This window comes from Xenopus laevis, chromosome 4L, assembly GCF_017654675.1.
Source record: "Xenopus laevis strain J_2021 chromosome 4L, Xenopus_laevis_v10.1, whole genome shotgun sequence".
Classification (NCBI taxonomy): Eukaryota; Metazoa; Chordata; class Amphibia; order Anura; family Pipidae; genus Xenopus; species Xenopus laevis.
The window spans coordinates 99,672,204-99,692,845 of record NC_054377.1 but is presented as its reverse complement, the minus strand read 5'-3'; the positions used below and the strand labels follow the sequence as shown (position 1 = coordinate 99,692,845).

The 20,642-nt window shown below is 37.1% G+C and overlaps 1 protein-coding gene across 2 annotated transcripts in view; it reads right to left on the bottom strand.

Annotated features, from left to right (window-relative positions):
* The window catches only part of abca4.L (ATP binding cassette subfamily A member 4 L homeolog), a 107,887-nt gene that overhangs the window by 73,300 nt on the left and 13,945 nt on the right, over nt 1–20,642 (bottom strand). For both annotated transcript variants that reach the window (XM_041589396.1, NM_001095553.1), the window contains 4 exon segments: nt 20,286–20,427; nt 15,739–15,878; nt 13,476–13,603; nt 5,430–5,627 (listed from right to left, as the gene is read on the bottom strand). In XM_041589396.1, coding sequence (XP_041445330.1) covers nt 5,430–5,627; nt 13,476–13,603; nt 15,739–15,878; nt 20,286–20,427 — 608 coding nt within the window.

Sequence of the window (20,642 nt, the reverse complement as noted above, 5' to 3'; positions counted from 1 at the left end):
AAGGTGCTAATAAAAGCCCACACGAACAGACCAACATAAACAGCTTATATGAACATGCACATGCGTTTTTATAATAATAAAGATCATTTATTTATATTGCGCCAGCAAGTTATGCACCCCTTTACATTAATTTATAACACACAGGGGTCTTATAGTAATTTAACAGTAATTTAACAAACAAATGTTAGAAAAAAAGTATCAGAAGGCCCTGCTCACAATGTACCAGAACCACAAAGAACATGAAAACATGGGCCTTGTGGGCTCTTGCATCAAGTGTTTCAATCAATGTTTGCTCACAAACAAGCTGACGGCTGAATAAAACAACAACAACAAAAAACAACAAAATAGAATAAGTATGTGTTATTATGTCTTATTTTAAAGTGAAGACCGCTGGGGTTTAATTTTTTCCAAGGTTTTTCTTTTCTCAGAAAGTTTCTCATCAAAGTTTGATGGTAGTAAATAAATAATATGACTATATGCACATAACCCCAGACAAGGGAAGCATTTACAGGCATTCAACATCAGTGTTGAAAAAAGTGACAAAGGTCTCAGATAAGATCAAACTAAATAAAGAAGCACTTATTTCACACTATCAAATCCTGTGAGTGCCTTGCCTTAAGCGTCAGAGGGAAAAAAACAGGCCCAGACTCGCTCCACAGAACCGGCGCTCCTGACCTCCCCCATCCAGCCCAATTGCTTAAAGAAGATGTGTAGCAGTTATGCACCGGGGGTGGAGGCCCTGATGTGGCAGCAACGGTGGGCCCTGACCCACCATGTCTGACCCTGCTTACCTTATCCTGTGATGTGCACCCAGGTATTTTGACCTTAACAGTGAGTGTAGCTTAAAGCTACTTAAATTGAATCTTGCTCATAGGTTTTCACATGATAAACCACATAATAATGTTTTCTCACTGATTTGAATCTGGCCTGATGTGAGTGTTCATAGCAGGAAACACTTTTATACTTATTTGGATTTTGCAATGCTGAGAAATCTTTTGAGTAAACTAATACAGAAAATGAAATTCTTACTTAACATTCTGTAAACAAAGGCATTGGTCACAGGGAAAAATGTTTGCCCAATCATTTATTTTTTATCATAGGGACTTATCAAATTTATCAAAGGTTGAAGTGAAACTTTAAATTAAAAAAAGTAATTTTTGGGTATTTTGACCATCGAATAGTCCAACTTCGATTTGAAGTTGAAAAAAACTTTGAAATTCGAAATTTATCATGTACTGTCTCTTTAAAGCTTCGACTTTGACCGTTCGCCACCTAAAAGCTGCCGAAGTTCTGTTTTAGCCTATGGGGGACCTCCTAGAACCTATATGGAGGCAATTGGTGGAGTTTGAGAGATTGAAGTTTTTTGGGGGGAAAACTTTGAATCGAAGTAGATCAAAGGTGCTATTCCCTCGAAGTAGGCCGAATATGGACCACTTCAACCCCCAAAAACCTTCGACCTCTATTCGATTGGTCTTTTTTAAGTCGAAGTTCGAAGTTTTTTTAACTTCGAACTTTGACCCTTGATAAATCTGTCCAAATTCCCAGTAGGCACCAGTTATAGCAGTGGGGTTAATCTTTTATATATATATATATATATATATATATATATATATATATATATATATATATATATATATATATATTTATATATATATGCTGTGGAAAGAAATGCATAGCTTATTTTTAAACAATGCCTTTCTTTCATTTTTGTATAAATTACGGTAGCACATATTTTATTGTTTGAACAGATCATTTCTTGTCTGCATATTTGTATTTACAAATGAGCTGGAGCAATCAGATTGCTTGTATGCATGGAAATTGAACCATTTAAAAGGACAATATATCTATGATCCGCCTGAATAAAATAAATAGGGTATGCATGAAAAATATGCTTTATTTATTTATTTGTTAAGCAGGCCAAATATACAATGGTTTTATTTCTACTTTTCTGGTGCTACATTCACTGTCCGTGGCTGGTTGCTGCATGATGTGACTGTAACTATGAGCAGCAACCTTTTATTAGCAGGACAAACTAAATGGGTGCTTGTAGGTTGAAACAGCTCACACCCAACTATTAGAAATCTTCTCTCTGTACTTTTTAATTGGGTCACAGTTTTGTACATATCCTGCTTCAGTGATGATGCTCACACATCTACTTGCTACTTGCTACTACTTGCTATGTGTATAGCATATGGTATCCGTTATTCGGAAACCCGTTATCCAGAAAGCTCCGAATTACGGAAAGGCTATCTCCCATAGACTCCGCTATAATCAAATAATCCAAATTTTTAAAAATGATTTCCTGTGATTTCTCTGTCATAATAAAACAGTACCTTGTACTTGATCCCAACTAAGATATAATGAATCCTTATTGGAAGCAAAACCAGCCTATTGTGTTTATATGTTTTTCTAGTAGACTTAAGGTATGAAGATCCAAATTATAGAATTATCCGGAAAACCCCAGGTCCCATACCTGTACAAGAAAATAAGTTCAGGAAACTATCAAAGGCTATGACTCATAGATTAAAACTGAAGGTATACACTTAAATAAATTTTGAATAAAAGTAGGGTAACCCTTAATGCTTAAAAAAAATACCTGTCTGGAAATGGGGGCTGACTCTAGCAGGCTAACCATCAAAAAGTCTCCCATTGACATTGAACATTCAACCCCCCATTGAAACCCCATATAATATTTGGGGCCTGATCTTACACTGAACAGTACATTTTGCCTAACAAGAACCCCTTATGGCTGCCTTTGCTTTTGTGTACTATAACTTTGTTAGTAGGGTCTTTCATTAAGGGAAGATATATGCCTACATTGCACATATATTAAATTAAAGGAAGGAAAAATACAAAATAAGAATGATAGTTTAGCTTCTCACATCTTGCTGAACTTTCAGCATTCTTAGAGCAATCATTTTGTGGACAAGAGTACACGGATCTACAACAGGAATGCTTTATGCTGGCAATCAATGATATGTATTTGAACTTAGGCATATTTTCATTCTTTTACTAGTATGCACTTTGCTAGTATTTTGTCTGGGATAATAAGCCATCCAGCTGTAATAACAGGAGAGCTCTGAACTCAGGCTCACTTTACCAGCCACAGCTGAATAAAATAATCCCATGGCTTGTCCCCTGCTCTGTGAACATTCAGTACATCTCTCTGTGTTTTGTGCCAAGACAAAAAAAGTGTTACTTTATTTTTCCTAGATATAAAACAATGAGATGTTTTCTTATGAAAACTCTATCTGTAAAGCAAAAGAATTTCAATTCAGCACCAAAAAAATGGTTTGCAGAAACAAACGTATATTTATTGTCACAGAAATGGTGATCGGGACCTGTGAAACAAGTATACTACAATGATGGCAGTGCAGCAGCCAATCTGAACACAGCATCAATCCCTATCCTCAAGTGTTTTTATTTACAACACAAATTGGTTAGTTGTGATTTTAGAAATAGCCATAGTTAAAATATGGGATTTTCTCATTGACTTGCATCTGGCTCTATGGGACAATCTGGAATAGAATAAGGAGATAAGTCTTTGGGGTAAATTTATCAAAGAGTGAAGTTCCGCCACTCCCAATTAATTTCTATGGGATTTTGAAAGGCGTATTTATCAATGGGTGAAAGTGAAAGTTCACCCTTTGATAAATACGCCTATAAAAATTCACTCTAGTGGCGGAACGTCACTATTAACTTTACTCTTTGATAAATATACCCCTTTATATCTAGCCCAAAATGGCTTATCTTCTGATGGTCTTAGTGGGTAATGATCTCAGTAAAATTTAGGGTTGCCACCTTTTCTGGAAAAAAATATCAGCCTTCCTATATATTTATCTTTTTTTCCCTATTAATAACATTGGGATCAACCATCAATTTTACAGGCCAGGCCGGTAAAATACCAGCCAGGTGGCAACCCTATACCCATCCATCTGTGTAAAGTAGTTAAATCACCTGCCATCTGCCTATATTGTCTGCAGTATATGCACAAAACTTGTATTTTTAGGAAAACCAGTCAACTAGAGCAGAGAATCCCTGCACTAGAAAATATATATTCAAATGCTGGAAATGTTCCTTACTAAATCTTCCTTTGTCATTAAAATGTTCTTGAATGGGGTTTGTGTATGGCAACCCTTATTAAATCCTTCAAGTGTGCCATCTGTGAAATCTTTACTATGACTGTATTCATCACCATAACAACAAGTAGTCTCTTGCATCACGAGGAAGGTATGTTTAAATACTTGAAATCACTTGCGCCCTAAAGTATATTTTTCACAAACACAAGTACTGCCAAGACAAACATTAAGGCATAAAAGAGAAAGGAGACATGTTTTAATTAATCATTAAATGTACAAAACAGACGTAACCTTCACTTTCATAACTTGCACATAACCTGTGCTCTGGTACATTAGAAACACTAGCACAATGATCTTGCCAAATTGTACAGCAAAAGATAATAATCTGAGCCATAATCATTGTTTTAATCCTCTTGTAATGCTCACTTGTCATTGTTTGCCCAGTTGGAATAAGCCTATATTTGTTGTCATAGTAAAATGATTCCACTTAGTATGTTCTAGCCGGACTTGTGTGAGTAATCAAACAATCCTGTTTTTGCACTCTGGGGTGTCATGTTGGTTAACACTGCTTCCTTGTAGCGCAGGGGTTTTGAGTTCAGCCCTGAAACCAGTGATATCTCTATTGAGTTTTTATGTTCTCTCTGTGTTGATGCAAAGAACTGTCCACTATGCCATATTGCCAAACAGAAACAAGAAAGTGACATAGCGTATGACCGTATGCTACCTATGCTGGTTTCTACACAAGTCTTTGCTCCCATTGATTTGAACGGACTTTGACCAGTGCCAACTGGGATACCACCCTGGCTACATTTTAAGCTAAAATAATAACTACCAATATGATTACAAAGAAAGGACACTGTAGGGATTCTCTTTATCACAGACACAAACACAGACAGTAACTACTTAATTTTAGACATTACTCTTTGGTGCATTTTCTAAGGTCCAACAAAATGCAATGACTTCCTAGGGGGCTAAATCATTTCATTGCATAATCACATTTTTTGTAAGTGGGATGACTCTTTAGGGTGGATTCTGAGCCCCATTCAATAAAAATATCAGCTACAATGAAGCACAGGTCAGACAGAACATACTATAAGCTTTTCATTTTTTTTAGCCCGTCATTCTCAGTTTATTTATTCACTCCAAATGGGATAGGGGAATGAGAAACAGATTTCAAACCATTGTGGTGTTTTTCACCCAGTGACTAATAATGAATACATAAAGGAATACTTCCATATACAACCCCACAGTTCAACCCAATAGAATTTCCCCCTACTGTCCATTCTACCCACGCCATATCTAGTGGCCTTTGTATGTCTAGTTCTAGGAGGGTGACTGTCAAATACTTACAATTTCAAATAGTTTGAAGAAATCAATGCTTGCATACAAAACATCTTCTATTCTTTGCAGCCTCTGCTGTGACAGGACACACATGGAGTTGCGTACAGTTTGCATTCCTCGGCGACTGCTGAAAATGATGAATCTTTCCAAGAGAGTTTGGCTACAGGCTATATCCTTCAGAGTCAGATCTGGAACCCCGTAAGCAAACTGAAATGACAAGTCTCTGTTAGTATTGCATTTGCTCACTTTACTCTTGACAGTGACTTTGTGACAAGTTGAGTCTAGATAAATGTATTAAAAAGTCATGGATAAAGTTGGTACTTTTTTTATCCTTATTTTTAAACATTGTTTGTTTTTAAGTTTAAAGGGGACCTGTCACCCTAAGAAATAATTCCAAATCCTTTTCTATCATGTTAGTTGAGCAAAATATACTTTACTTACACTATACTGTATATATATTGTTTAAAATTAGTTTTGTTTCGTCTTGGAATTACACAATCACAGGAAGCCAACAGGTGCCATTTTGTGGGCACTGTTATTAAGGCAAATTGTGTATCACCCCAAAATCTTGCATATGCACCAGAATTATAGAGGAGGGAGGGAGAATGATAGGAGGGCAGTGACATCTAGGAAGTGCCAAAGTGAAAGTGAAAGTTTCAGGCATAAAGGCGGTGCAGGAAAAATATGACTGACAGCTCAGATATTCAAATACATTTATTAGACGTATGGATGTTTCAATGAAAAAAAGAATTTGGATTTCTTGTTTAACTTGCAAAGGACTTTCATTATACAAGATTACATCTTTTCATTTGTGGGTGACAGGTCTGCTTTAAATAACATCATTTCTGGCAAGATTGCAAATCACATATTTGTATACTGGACCCCTTTCATTATTTTGTCCCTTGTAACATAATTTATTATTTCACAGTCCACCCCCTTGCTGTAGCATGTGCAGCATCATCGGTATCCAAGTGGTCTATGTTATCTAGTGTTGTGTAATGCATTTTTATTCACTATAATGATACATATTTTATTATGAATTATTTGTAGTGATGATTGCTTCTTTATTTTGCAATAAAAGGTGACACATTTATGTATTCATTAGAAACCAAAATGCTTACAGAATGTGAGTTATTTACTTTATTAGACAAGTAGCTGTCTACGAGGATATTTAGTACTGTTTCTAATGCCTTACTAGAAAAAAATTATTGTTCTACAATAGGGGCTAGAGCTGAGAGCACCAGGCATAACCGAATGTTGGGGCCCTAATTCATATTAAGGTTGAATGGAAAACACTCCATACAAGTGTGGCAATCAGCATGTCTGTGCAGTACTCCATACAGTGTGCCATAGGTTTCTCATTTGCTGTCTATATAATTAAAATAATCTACCTACTGTGAGCAAATGAGGATAAGCAAATGAGAGTTCTTTTTTCAGAATCACACACTTCCCTTCCCAACCAGACACATTAGGACTATATGAAAGCATAGGCAATAAAATCTGAATACTGAGGAATACCAAGGGTTGGGTGTACTCACAAAGGTTCTAACCCATCCAGAAAACTACCACTAGGAGGAAGAGGACAGCTGAATACATAGACATATTGAGGGCTTTGGGAGAACTGGAAAAGATTCTGGGTAGTGATGAGCAAACTAACAAACTTGCAGGGTTTCATTTCACTGAAAATTTCACAAAATCTTATATTTCGCTGTAATGCATCAGAGTCAATAGGAAGGCTAAATTTACACTGTGGATAAAGCGTTTTTAACTCAACAATAGCATAAACATTGCCCTACCTTGTTAGAGAAGCACATTTACACTATGCTACAACTGTTCTTCATAGAAAATAATTCATTTCCAATTTTTACCAAACATGGCACCTGGACAGCTTATTGGACAGACAGGAGGAGGGCTAGGGAGGGTTCCCATTGGTTGATGTGGAAGACAAGGGACAGATAATAATTTAGTCTTTGAGTGTAAGAGCAACAGAACACATTTTTCTTCTGGTGAAATAGAACGCATGGCAAAATTCAGACCACATTTGTTACTAAATTAAAAATCCCTATGTCTATATCTTTTACACCAAAAGGTAACCACCCAATGACAATGTCATTAAAAATATGACAAATATGATCCAGTGCAATAAACCACAACAATTATCATTAGGCTTTAATTACTCAAGTGGACTTATTTCAATTAATTAAAGTGTTTGGTTTGTATAGGATATTGTAGTGGACAAATTTGCACCATAGTGTTCTAGTCTTTCTCTGCACTTAAATGAAAACGGAGGCTTTTCTGGAGTCTGCAGGTGAGCTCCCTCTGGTGCCCAAGTGAGGGTTAGTATGACAAACAATGTAATAGAGTTGGTGCATACCAAAGGTTTATTTATCTACTGGAAATATAATGGAATGTCTTTTGTTTTAAATCAATATGGGAAATGACGAGTTACTAGAGGAGAACTAATGTCAGTCTAGATGGATTTAGTTACCTATTACTGTTTCTCATTTTAGGCTAGGAGAGATGCTTGAAACGATTAGCTGTGGAGCACAATACCGGCTTTGAGTACACATTCATAAGGCAATCATCAAACCACTTGGCACCGAAAAGGTAGGGGACATAGTGCTTCGAATGTAGCAAAAACCCTACAGGCGTACTGATTACTATAGCTACAAACATTCTCTTATTTGACCCTGAAATGACATTTCCTCTCTTAATGTGAAAATAATGTTAACTGTGTTTATCAAATGGGTCTGCGCGATACTGAAATGCATTACTGGACCCTCTTGGCAGACAGAACCTGATCATATCAAGATATTTTTCCTGTGAGTTCGGAAACTATACATGTAAAAAAGGGAGGGAAAACATGAATAAGTATTATTGTGCTATTATTCTGCTTACCTCACTGGGCGTAAAAAGGCTAACTTTATTGTTCTTTTATCTGTCATTTAAAAGAAAGGATGCAGAAACTCCATGTGACCTCCCAGGGAAGGAAGGTTTCCTATGGTGAGATTTATTGCACCTGCTGTATTTATTTAATTTGTAAAGGATTGCATGCATTGTTGGTGTTATATAAAGACACGTTTACATGTATGTAGTGAAACAGTTTTTGTTTCTCCAGTAAGAGAAGATACATAGACTAAGGGTCTTTATTCTGATTTTGTTTTTAAACAGCAAGTTAAGCTAAAATGGAAAATTTTTAATGGAGCTCTAATAATGTGTCTCTATGCATACTCAAGAAATGCAAAACTATTTTAGCAACAAAGGTTTACCTGAACCCCTAAAATCTGCAGTGACCTCTAACAGATGGAACCACCCTCATTTGCTCTCTGGATATTCTGTGTTTTGGCCTGACCCACAGGAGGACAGCAGTGGTCAAAATACCCTATGTGTCATAGATTTAGAAGGATACAATACAAATTTGAGACAGTGTGGGGTAGTCGTGCGCCCTGAAAACAGCACAAAGCCACAGTTTTTACTGTTGTTATAATATTTTATGGCAAATATACATTTCCAAATCACCTTTAACCTCCTAGACAAAATCTGAGTTTGTACAGTTGCCATTGCTTTTTCTGGCCTACAATATTATTTACCTTGTCTTTATGTATAAATATTCTTTAAATATTCACATACCCAACCATTCAGCAGTTTGGGGACTGGTACATTCATGGGTGCTGTCATCAGACCTTCAACAAACTGTGATTATGGGGCCAATAGATAAAATGGGGAGCAGAGTGTAGCTTGATCATAGCCAGCACCGCAGCACGAACACAGGCACATAATTTGCTTTATGCACAGATACAAAGTTTAAAATGTTACTTTATTCTGGGTACATTGTGAAAATGTATCCGAAAACACCATACCCCAATCACAGCATGGCATAAAATGTCCATAAGTACAAAGGCCAAGACATAAAACTGTTCCTAATATATTGGAAAAACAGTTCCCTAGACTTAACCTGCTCAGCGTGATATTTAATCTGGCAAAAGACAATGACTGTATCTATCCATGTGTGTTTGTATGAATACTTTTATTTATAAAGTGCTACTAAGATATGCAGCTCTGTAGTAAGGAACATGAGTGTAAAGATAGACACTCACGCATTAAGGTCTCCTGTCTTGATGTCCCGGAGGTCCATACTCTGGGTGGCTCTGAGCCTTTGCCTTTGAGTGATTGAGCAACTGATTAATTTGAGCTTTCCAGTGCATCACTAATAACAACCACTGTATAAAAAAGGAGTCAGGTTCTGCTTAATCCTAACAAGGGGCTGCCAATCCTGGAACACCCATGTTGGGGGTTTACGTGCAGCTCTAGGAAGTGACCCAGTGTGATATTTTTGTCTTTCAGAAAGCCCAGCAAGACACTGAGACTCAGGAACTCACAAAGTCTTTTGAATCTGGTAGACTATCCCTTAGCAACCACTCATATTTTAAATTTCATTTGTTTTACTGTAGAGCTGATCTAAAACCTTTTGTCTTCCCAGATATGCTAATTAAACTTGAAATAAATATCACTTTATTTACACTAAAACTGCTGTACTGACAACAATGTATTGACAGCAAAATATACAACACTTAAGTAAACACATTGTACTTTTTTTCTACTTAAACATGTGCCAAATCTCTTAAATACTATGCATTAATTAATTCTTACACACTCTGCAATACCAATGAAGTCATCACCCACAAAGCCATGACAAAACACCCAAGTATCCATCAAACATGAAACCTGTCGAGCAAGACTTTCAATGAAATGAAACAGGTTTATTGGGCTTTTTGTGATTTTTCCTGTCCAACCAATGACTCAAAGCTGAGGATTTGTGTTGCAATGCCCTAAGAAATAACTCTGTGATTAAGCCAGATATGTGCTTTCAGCTCCCACACAGTACAAAAAGAACCATGAGCCTCCTTTCACTTCTGGGAGATTTTTCCCAGGACACCAATAGCCACAAGTATGAAGCTGTGTATGAACAGTCTGTGCTGACTCAGAGGCAATGTAGAGATCAGCTGCCTGACCACAATTTCCTTTTTCAGCATTGGCTGAGTCAATTAGCAATTGTGATTGTTAAACACATTCAGCATGCATCTGTGGGAAAGAAAGGACTGCAAGGCAGAAAGAATCATGGCCACTCCATCTCTATTTGCTCACCACACCCAGAAACATTCTCTGTGATCACAGGTCAGACAGACAATATTCAGATGCTTTGCCGATCAGGCAAAGTTCAGAGATAACAGGGTCAAACGACTCCCCACCATCAAGGAGATTTGGCCACTTGGAACCAAATCCCTTGAAAATTGATTAACTGACAGGACTATGGGAATTCCTCTGATGCATTTGACCAACTGAGGATGGGAATGACGGACAATACCTCCCAGAGAGTAATTCAACCTTTATTGTGTTGCCAGCACTCATTCTAAAGTCACTTTGGTGACTGCTATCCAAAAGAAAAAGCTGCTCTTATTTTTTTGTATGCTTTTCTTAATTAATGGGGTCCAGGCTATTTATTGGGGAAAGATGAGAGTTGTAGCTGAATGCAGTCAGAGGGCTGCAGGTCGAACATTTCATACCTTTTTTGTAAATTGAAAGGCATTATAAATTAATAGCAACTACCTCTCCTTTATGGCCCAATTTTTAGTTTAACAGATATGAAAAAACAATCATTAAAACCATTCTTCAATAGTTTTAGAAGTACATCTTACTTAATTGTAACATTATTGTAGAAATTATAAAAACAATTGTGGCCTAGTACACAGAATGTAGAGCCCTAATGGGCTCAGTTAATTTAGAGGACTAAGAGGAGTAGGGTGGCCTTTGATACAAAGCACTAAGCACTAGTCAGAGATTTACAAATTTGATACAAAGCCACCTCCTCTTTGTAAGGGTCTTAAGCTGGCCATAGACTCCAAGATCTGCTCGTTTGGCAACATCGCCAAACGAGCGGATCTTTCCCCGATATGCCACTAAACTGCATGGCTATATCGGGGGTAATTCGAACGTTCGGCCGTATGGCGCCAAGCGGCTCCAACGGGTCGGTCGGGTAAAAATCCAACCTTCCCGATCGATATTGTGGCCAGATATCGATCGGGAAGACCCGTCGGAAGCCCCCATACACGGGCAGATAAGCTGTCAAATCGGTCCAAACGACCGATATCAGCAGCTTTATCTGCCCGTGTATGGCCACCTTTATTGTGGGAATATTGTATCTACTGGAGCAGACATGTTAATGAGCTATGTCTGATGGGTATCCCATGGGATAGTTTGAGGATCTAGTGGGGGTTCTGAAATGTTATTACTTTGATATATTTGTTCAAAACAGATTATGGATATTTGTCAAGATGAAGGGACTAAATATTTTTACTATGAGGCTCAGTTGTATATACTGTAGTCATACTATTCACAAGAGATACAGATAGGGACACATGATAGCAAGAATTATCTGGACCAGCACTAAAGCGGGCCATACACGGGCCAATATAAACTGACAATTTGGTCCCTCCAGACCAAGCCAGAATTTTATTGATCCCTGCCTAGTAAACATATCTGGCAGAAAATTTACCAGATGTCTATTGGGTAGGTTATCATTAGGCTATAGTAATATTCTTAAAGGGCTGGAAAGCAAACATTCTTACAGGGTTTTCTAAACAGTTAAACAGTGCCTGCCTATTATAATCCTGCAATTGCTGGAGGGGGGAGTATTTTACTGGGGAGGGGGGAGTATTTTACTGCTTTAGAGGAAGCAGACCCCGTGGTCTGGGCCAACCTGCGACCATGTTCCTGTATAGTTACGCCACTGGACATGCGTTTTTTTTTTCTTTATTGGCTTTTCTATGCTGAGGGAGAAAATTCTGATCTGCTTCCTTCTGCTCCAACATCGCTGTGCACTGCATCAGCCTGTTAATGAGCAGACATGGTGGATGCATCATTTTAAAAAAAACGAAATCCACCATATCTTTGCAATAACAGGCCGATAACCATGCCTGTCAATGCACAGTGATTTTAGGGAGGAAGGAAATGGATCAGTGTCGTCTGAAATGGAACTTAGGTATTGGTTGCTCTTTTCAGTCCTCAACAATAAAAAGGTTTTTCTTATGACATACTAAAGTATATGTTGTACGGACAGAACTGGAAGAAATTCTAATAAACTTTAATTTTAATCATTTATTCAAAGTATCTCTTGAGGTGAATGCAGAGTATTAATATAACAGTCACTTCACTGGACTAAATAAATAAATACTTTGTGATAACAAGAATTGTATTAACTCCAATGTTCAGAAGTAGTATAATTTCATTAATAAATATGTCTTAAGTTATTGCAGATCTGGAGCTTTTCAAAGTAAAATTATACAGAATATAACTAAATATCACTGCTTTTTAAAAGTGCTGATTTATAAAAAGATTGAACTTGCAGGTGTAAGACCAGTTCAGGGATTTATATTTAGCAAAGAAATCCTCTCCATTCTTTAAAGGTTTCATTTCAAAAGAGGCAAAACATGATACCGATGCCTGAATCACTTCCCTAATTAGTCTCCAGCCATAAATGATGTAGGATAATGTTACCAACCTTGCTAACATTTGATATGCGTATTCTAAAATTAATATTTAGCCCCTGGGCCTTTGGTTCTAGCTGACCACCTTCAGATTTTATTCAGGTACTGTAGACCTTTGTTCTTTGATGTAGACAGATAACAGCCTGGAGCTTTGTTGTGTCTATATGAGTAACTTGACTGGAATTTCCGATTAAATCATCTCTGTTGGTGGTTTCTGAAACTTTTTTCTAGACCCTCCCCAAAACTTTTGTTATATTCAGAATAAACTAACAGAAATGCAGGAGATGTGTTAAATCATCTGCCAGAATCACTCCCCCACTTGCTGGCCTATTAGTCAACCAATCAATCAAATAACAACACATCTGTCCAACTGCAGGAGAGTCACTGATGATCCTCAGTAGATGTACAGAAAATAACAGACCTCTTGGAGATGCAGTTAAAAAAAGAATGGGAAGAATAAAGGGCAAAATAGATCTAGACACTTGTCACTTATGAACCCACTTGTTCTCACCTGCTCAACGCGGATTTGTGCATTTATGAGCTGATAAACCACAGAATCGGAAAGGCCGATATCTTTCAACAAAAACAAAGTCAGAATCTCATCGTCCTTTAGGATATCTTTGACTCGTATTCCACGTCCTACAATGGTAGAAAAGGGAGTCAGATAATTCAAGGCTGGTACATAAATTATATATTTATAAATATATATATATATATATCTATATATATATATATATATATATATATACTGTATATGACGTCAGGTAAAACAAAATAAGTTTGGGGCCTGCCAAACCAATGAGACTGGAATTAAAAGTGTTGTATCCTAATTCTGTTATGTCTCAACTGCACAACATGTGAGACCAAATAGGGGGAAGGGTTTTCTCTTGTGAACCGCCTCAAGGCAGCACTCAGCTCTGACAGTTTGCATTCACTGGTGCCTAAGATAGTTTATTTGAAACTGGCGGCTTGTCTTTTATTGAAGTGTATTTATTTGTTACACTCAATTCTGTGTGTTTTGTGTTAGTGGGCAGGGGGGGGGGTAAGTGGTGGAGTTTGGGATAACTAGGGAATGCCTGGGCTGGATCAGGGCATAAAGGGATATTTTCTGACTTGTTGGCAGGGCTCACCAGTCAGGGGTAACCAGTGGACTAGTAATTGGGACACCATGATTAAGGACTTCTGCTTATTTGTAAGCCAAAACAGCCATAGCAAAGTGTAAAGGGTGGGGGTTGTTTATAAAGAGCTCAGCATCACTAGTCGAACTAACTCAGCTAATTAATGGTAAGTGTGAAAGCAAAATAAAGGTCGGTTTCTCCATTATAATAATACTAACAAATATGATATGTTTTAACATAAAATAATACGCAGAATATATTTTCAGCAAAAGCTGAAAAATGGAGTTTATAGGTGTATTCTGCCTCTTTAAAGGGAAACCATAACCCTTGAAGATTGCAGGTCTCTTTAAAAAGTTATTATTTAAAACAGTCCATATTTAAACCACTGTTTAATATACATAAAGGCTTTTTCATGAAAAATATATTATTCTAATAATATGTACCGTTGGCTAATTTCACAACAAAACATGTGCTGCCATTTTAAGCAAAGAGCTTCACATGAGCCAGTGCTTATATAATTTAAGTTAGTGCAGCTTGGAAGTACATAGTTCCCGGATGTGGTGTTACAGAAGTCTGCACATTGTAGTTAGGAGCAAGAGTCGTGCTCAGAGGAATGGCCAGGCCCATTGATACATTGCACCACTTGCTCTTTCAGAGGACACAAAGCGTTCCTGGGGAAGATCCAGCCAGGAGAGTTCATTAATAAAATGACCTGACTGCCATTGTTAAATCATGAATGGAAACACCCCTATGTGGCCCTTGCCCTAAGGGGATCATTCACACCAAAACTTCATTTAAAAAATGCCTCAATGAGAAAGGCAGATCTTTGCTTGCACTGCATTGCAGCTGTAATTGTGAGTTAATTGATCACTGTTTGATAGTATACCCTTATAAATGCAAGTATAATAGATATCTAATAAATCAAATAATTAGACATAGTAGTTAATAACAATCATGCTTCTCCCTTGTCATTCCAATAACTGCTTAACAAAAGAGAAAACAGACTACGTTATTACTGTGTTTCCGGAGGGGCAATTAACATTTGTGGATTGTGTGTGTGTGAAACAGAACATACAGTATAAGCATAGCTAATATGAATATGTTATTTATGATTTGAGAAGAGATCCACCTAATGTATTCACTTTATGGGGGCTGAATAAATATTGGCTATGGAGCAGAGTGTCACAGTACCTATAAACAGTATAAACAGTAAGCCTTGCATTTCCATAAGCTCAATATGTAAATAAAAATAAAATGTCACTGTCATTATTGGTTTGATAAACTAAGTAGCCTCCAGCAATCGATGCTTCATGTTAAACCCTAGGAAGTACAGGTATGGGACCTGTTATCTGTCCCCACAGAGCCCATTTTAAGGAAATATTTAATATTTTTAAATATGATTTTCTTTTTTCTCTGTAATAATAAAACAGTACCTTGTACTTGATCCAAAGTAAGAAACAATTAATCCTTAATTGAGGCAGAATATCCTATTGTTTTTTTTTTTTATATATAGATACTATATACTATATACTATACTAAACACTCATTGTTCTCAAATAACACACTGATATATCTTGCTGATCTCCTACATATATTATATAGAAACTGGGCGCATCATCTACCAAAACTAATGGAAACAAAAACACATTGATTTGCCTGAAACTTTTCCAGGGTTGGTCCGTAAGGTATCCATCAAGTTGGACATTGCATAAAGCTCCTTCCACATCCTACTCAAGTGATGGATCTCTGGCTTTTCCAGAAGTAGTTCTTGGGCATCGCTATAGGCCCGGGAGAGGCTTGGAAAGAGAAGACAAAAATTGATTATAGTCACGCTAATTATGTAAACCAGGGTGTAATCATATTAAAGTCTGGTTTTGTAATTAACAGAATTTCTTTAATTACAGACATATTAATAGTGATACCACCAAGAACATCCTTCATTGATTAAGAAACTAAGGGAGGAATGTAATAAAATTGCAAAGAGAACAAATTTGTGCACAAATAATGTGAATACAGATTTGTATATCGTAATGTTATATTCTCCATTAGGCTTTAATTGCATTGCGAATCTTAATTATGCATTGCAAACTTTTAAGATGTGTTTGAAGGTGGCGTAAACTTTTAGAGCAAATGTAACAACCTTTTCATTAAGAAATTTTATTACATAAACTGTGCACTATCACAAACTATAAAATTCCCAATTGCTATTCTACTGTTGTGCAAGGGGTAAACGGTTTGCAAAATGTTCGCTAAGGCAAAATTGTTCGCAATGAGACTATTTATTACATTGTATTACAATCCCCCATTTGCATCATATTCTTGTTATAGCTTCTGTGCAAAAACATCTTAAGTACAAATGCTTGTTTTGCCTTAGGTAATGTTTGTAACCATATGTCTCCCACTATATATTATTTATACAGGAAAATAGTGCATTTTACACTGCAGCTGAGTGTGTAAATCAGGATTGTTAATACTGAGGATAGCTGCAACATGATACATGTGTGACCATATGCAGGGCTGTGGTAAATTACCCTTAAAGCAGTACTCACAAATACATCCAAAGGCCTCAGGTGTTGTTATTTTTTTTGGCCCCTGTTGTTTAGCCAGCCAGTAAAAGATTTTTTTTGTGTTAATGAGTGATGTACTTGTATGGGAAAGAGAACAGGTTATGCTCATAAACCCACGAATCAGGTGACTATTGGCATGTGCAGAGTCCCTGGGAAAAAAGCAGGAAGAGTGTTGCTTCATACAACTGCTTGAGTGACAGCAATGGATGTTGGGAAAAGGTAGTACAAATGAGCATTATTTGTTATCTATTAGACTGAGTATTTAGCCGCCCCCAGCCCAAACTCCTGCTCCTTGTAAAGCCTACATTCTAACAGGCTGTAGTGAAAGTGACAAAATTCTTCTGCAAAAAAAATCTCATTATATTTTACCCTAGCCCAAGGTGATATAACCTTAGAGGTCAGTACGAGGAAAGGCCACGTGATCCGTTCCTAGTAAAAATAGTGACCCCAAATCAGACTGGTTAGCAAGTGAACTTCGGAAAGTTGTTAAGGGGAGTTGCAATGCACACCATGCCTGGCACATGTGATCTCTGGCCCTTCAAGAATAGGTATTGGGGAGGTAGCATTGCCTTTAAATAAAACAAAAGCTCAGACAAGGGGTGGGGAGAGGGTATGGCTGAAAGAATTCTCTGAAGTGATTATGTTGATTGTAAGTAAGCTAAGAGCTGATACCAGAAAAATTTTTGTTTTCAGAAGATCCAGTTAGTTAGCATTGCATGGTGCAAGACAGGCCACTTGCTATAGGCCGGTAGCTTGTAACCTTTTTTGGAATATAGCTGTCATTAGGCATGGAAACGTAATGGCCCAGTTATTGCAAAAGCATTTCTTTGCATACCATACATTATTCTAGAAAGGGTTAAAGAAGTCATTACAATGAAACCCTTGATAAATACCACGCCACCTATTTTCTTATCTTATATGTCACATATCCCGAAACGGTCAGTGACAATGAGGTTTTTGTGTTGCAATGATAACACACTGCAGAATGTTAGGCAAGGCAGGGTCTGCTGTTTGCTTGTGTGGAGTTTGCAATTGTACCGTGTTTGTACCGTGTTTGCACTTAAAGGTCTTTGCCCTGTCGGTTGGTGACCCCAGCAGTGCACAGGCATCGCCTGCATTTCTATCATTGTTCCTGCATTAACTGAAATATTATTTGATTGCATTTTAAAAACCATGGAAAAGAAGTGAACTCCCTATTGTTTGTAATGCCCAAATATTTCTTCAGCTGTGTAATGCCATTATTTACTTTTTATTGTCCTCCATTTTTTCTTTTTATAGATTTTAATTTCTGTTAGATTTTAGATCTTTACTGACATTCCTCTGTGATAATAAGCTACATGGACATCCTCCATCTGAATGAAGGCTCCTTTGAACTTCTTAGGCAACCAGGGTCCCAGGCCTATTACCAGAGCTGCAGATAGCAAGCCTGTATTGTACTTTGAGTATATTATATAGTAAGGACACTGCTGTACATTGATTGTGTTACCAGTGTAAATGGAAAGAGCCCCTGAAGAGTTGCCCCTAGGGACTATTATGATATGTAATTGAGATTCTACTTCAAGGAAGCCCTGTATTTTACACCCTCAATTCATTTGATTTAAGAAAAACAGTCAGCATTGTGGTGGGAATGGGCATATTTTTGTTGCGTGTAAGTTTAGTGTAAACACAAAAAGAGGGTTGTCTGTGCCATCTTTCTTTATTTGATCATTCAATTACACCCTCAGCGGTTACAGAATCTCAGGGTTGTTTTAAATCTGGCATAAAAGAGTTCCAATTCCCTTTCCTTATTCAAATATTATTGTTGTAACTTTGTCTGTTTTTTGTGTTCCGAAGTGTACATCATTTACTTATCGCGGTAACATTTTGTGGTAGTTTTCAGTGGGCAAAATTACTCTGGAAATTAAAGTGGGGAAATTATTTGCAACTCAATTCACAGGGGAATGAAAGAGCTTGTTGATGCTACCTGTTTGGTCTATGAAACAGTAAATCAGTCTTAAATATGTAACTTGAATGAATTCAGAGCAAGCAATCATTTAAACTAAAACAATAGTGTGAATCAGATATACTGGGGGACATATTGTAATAATCAGATTATATAACAGTTACAGGGGTATATTCTGAGATCTTAAAGGAACAGTAACACCAAAAAATGAAAGTGTTTTAATGAAAATATAATGTACTGTTGCCCTGCACTGGTAAAACTGATCTGTTTGCTTCAGAAACACTACTATAGTTCATATAAACAAGCTGCTGTGTAGCAATGGCGGAAATTGAAAAACGGCTATATGGCACAGGTTAACTAATGGATAACAGATAACACCATTAGACAGACAGAGCTTATTTGCTATCTGATGTGTAATCTGAGCCTTTTCTCCTTTGAATGGCTGCCCCTATTGCCACACAGCAGTTTATTTATGTAAACAATGGTAGTGTTTCTTAAGCAAACACACTGCATTATATTTTTATTACTTTAAAACACTTTTATTTTTTGACGTTACTGTTCCTTTAAGGGGATGCCTGCAGGGAAATTCTCTGACTCTATCTATCTGTCTATCGAGCCTAACCTGATTGGTTGTTTTATAATTTATCATCACACACACTGCAATAACTGCCAGGTACTAAATGACCAAATCAATGTAAGAATCCCTGAAAAAATATTGGGTCATATCAAGCCTGAAGAAATTGTAAGTGACTGCTTTGTAATTATGATAAATGGATTCAGTATCTTTCTGGTACTCAGACATCAGAGCAAACAGCATAATACTTTAGGTTCCATTGGCCTGCCAAAAATTGCTATCATATCAAATTGCACTTGGGATTTCAACTATTTTCAACAAAGGCGGGTCTTTATTTTTGTCTCTGTTCGCCTTGATATTTGTAGCTACAGTGTTGGTAGGGTTGGAATTAGACTGGTATCTAATGGGAACCTATGGGTCCAAATAATAAAATCTTTTACAAAAGAAAAGGAAACCTGTAGTAGTTTAAAGGTTCTGGGTACAATACCATATGCAGATGTAGAGACACATGGATGGATAGATGGGATAGATATAAGAAACAGGTGGTCAGTGGGGATGTAACATAGTAAGTTAGGTTAAAAAAAGACACACGTCCATCAAGTTCAACCTTTTAACTAACTGCTAGTTAGGGGTCTTAATATGATTCCTGCGGGATCCCTGTACCAGATTTTGCACTTGATGTTGCCCACTGACTCCTACTAGTCCCTCATTGCAAACATATTCTCTATGCCACAAATTCTGTGAAACGAAATGCAACAAAGTCAGGGTCATTATCTAGGCTGGGGCATATTACAGTAGAATTGTCCAGTCTCCAGTCCTACATGATACCCTCTGCAGCTACAAGATGGACATTTTCATTCTGGATCTTTTTCTCCATGAAAATATGTTTTTTTCTCAACATAGAGAACATAAGAACATAAGCAGAAAGGTATTTTAAAAAAAATAGCATTTCATTGGGTGCAGGAGAATGTTTCACCTAGAGGTGAACTTCTGTTTTGACATCATGACATATAGCCAGTATGAAGAATTCCAAACAATGGCACTGTTTCAAGTAGATATCATGAGAATGTAAATATATTGCCATCCAGGTTAATCGCTTAGTATAGGCATGACTGCTTACATGGAATTGTTGTAGTTTGAAACAACGCCAGGAGACTCTCCCCGTGTAGGACTTTTGAAACAAGGATTATTGGTATTGCAGAAAATTCCTTGTAGCCATGGCAACAACCCAGCCGACGGCATAGCCTTGTTTGGAAAATGGCCTGCACAAATGAATAAACAGAGGAAGAAAAATAATAAAACTCAGCTTTGTGTTTAAAAGGAAACTTGTCAAAACACTAGAGGCCTATATGTCGCATTCCTTTCATGTTAAACCTACTTTTGCTCTCCAAGTGTCTGGATATTATTATCTTTTGGAAGGTATGCATATCTTAAACTTATGTGTTTGTACTGTACATCTAGATGTCCTATGATCCAC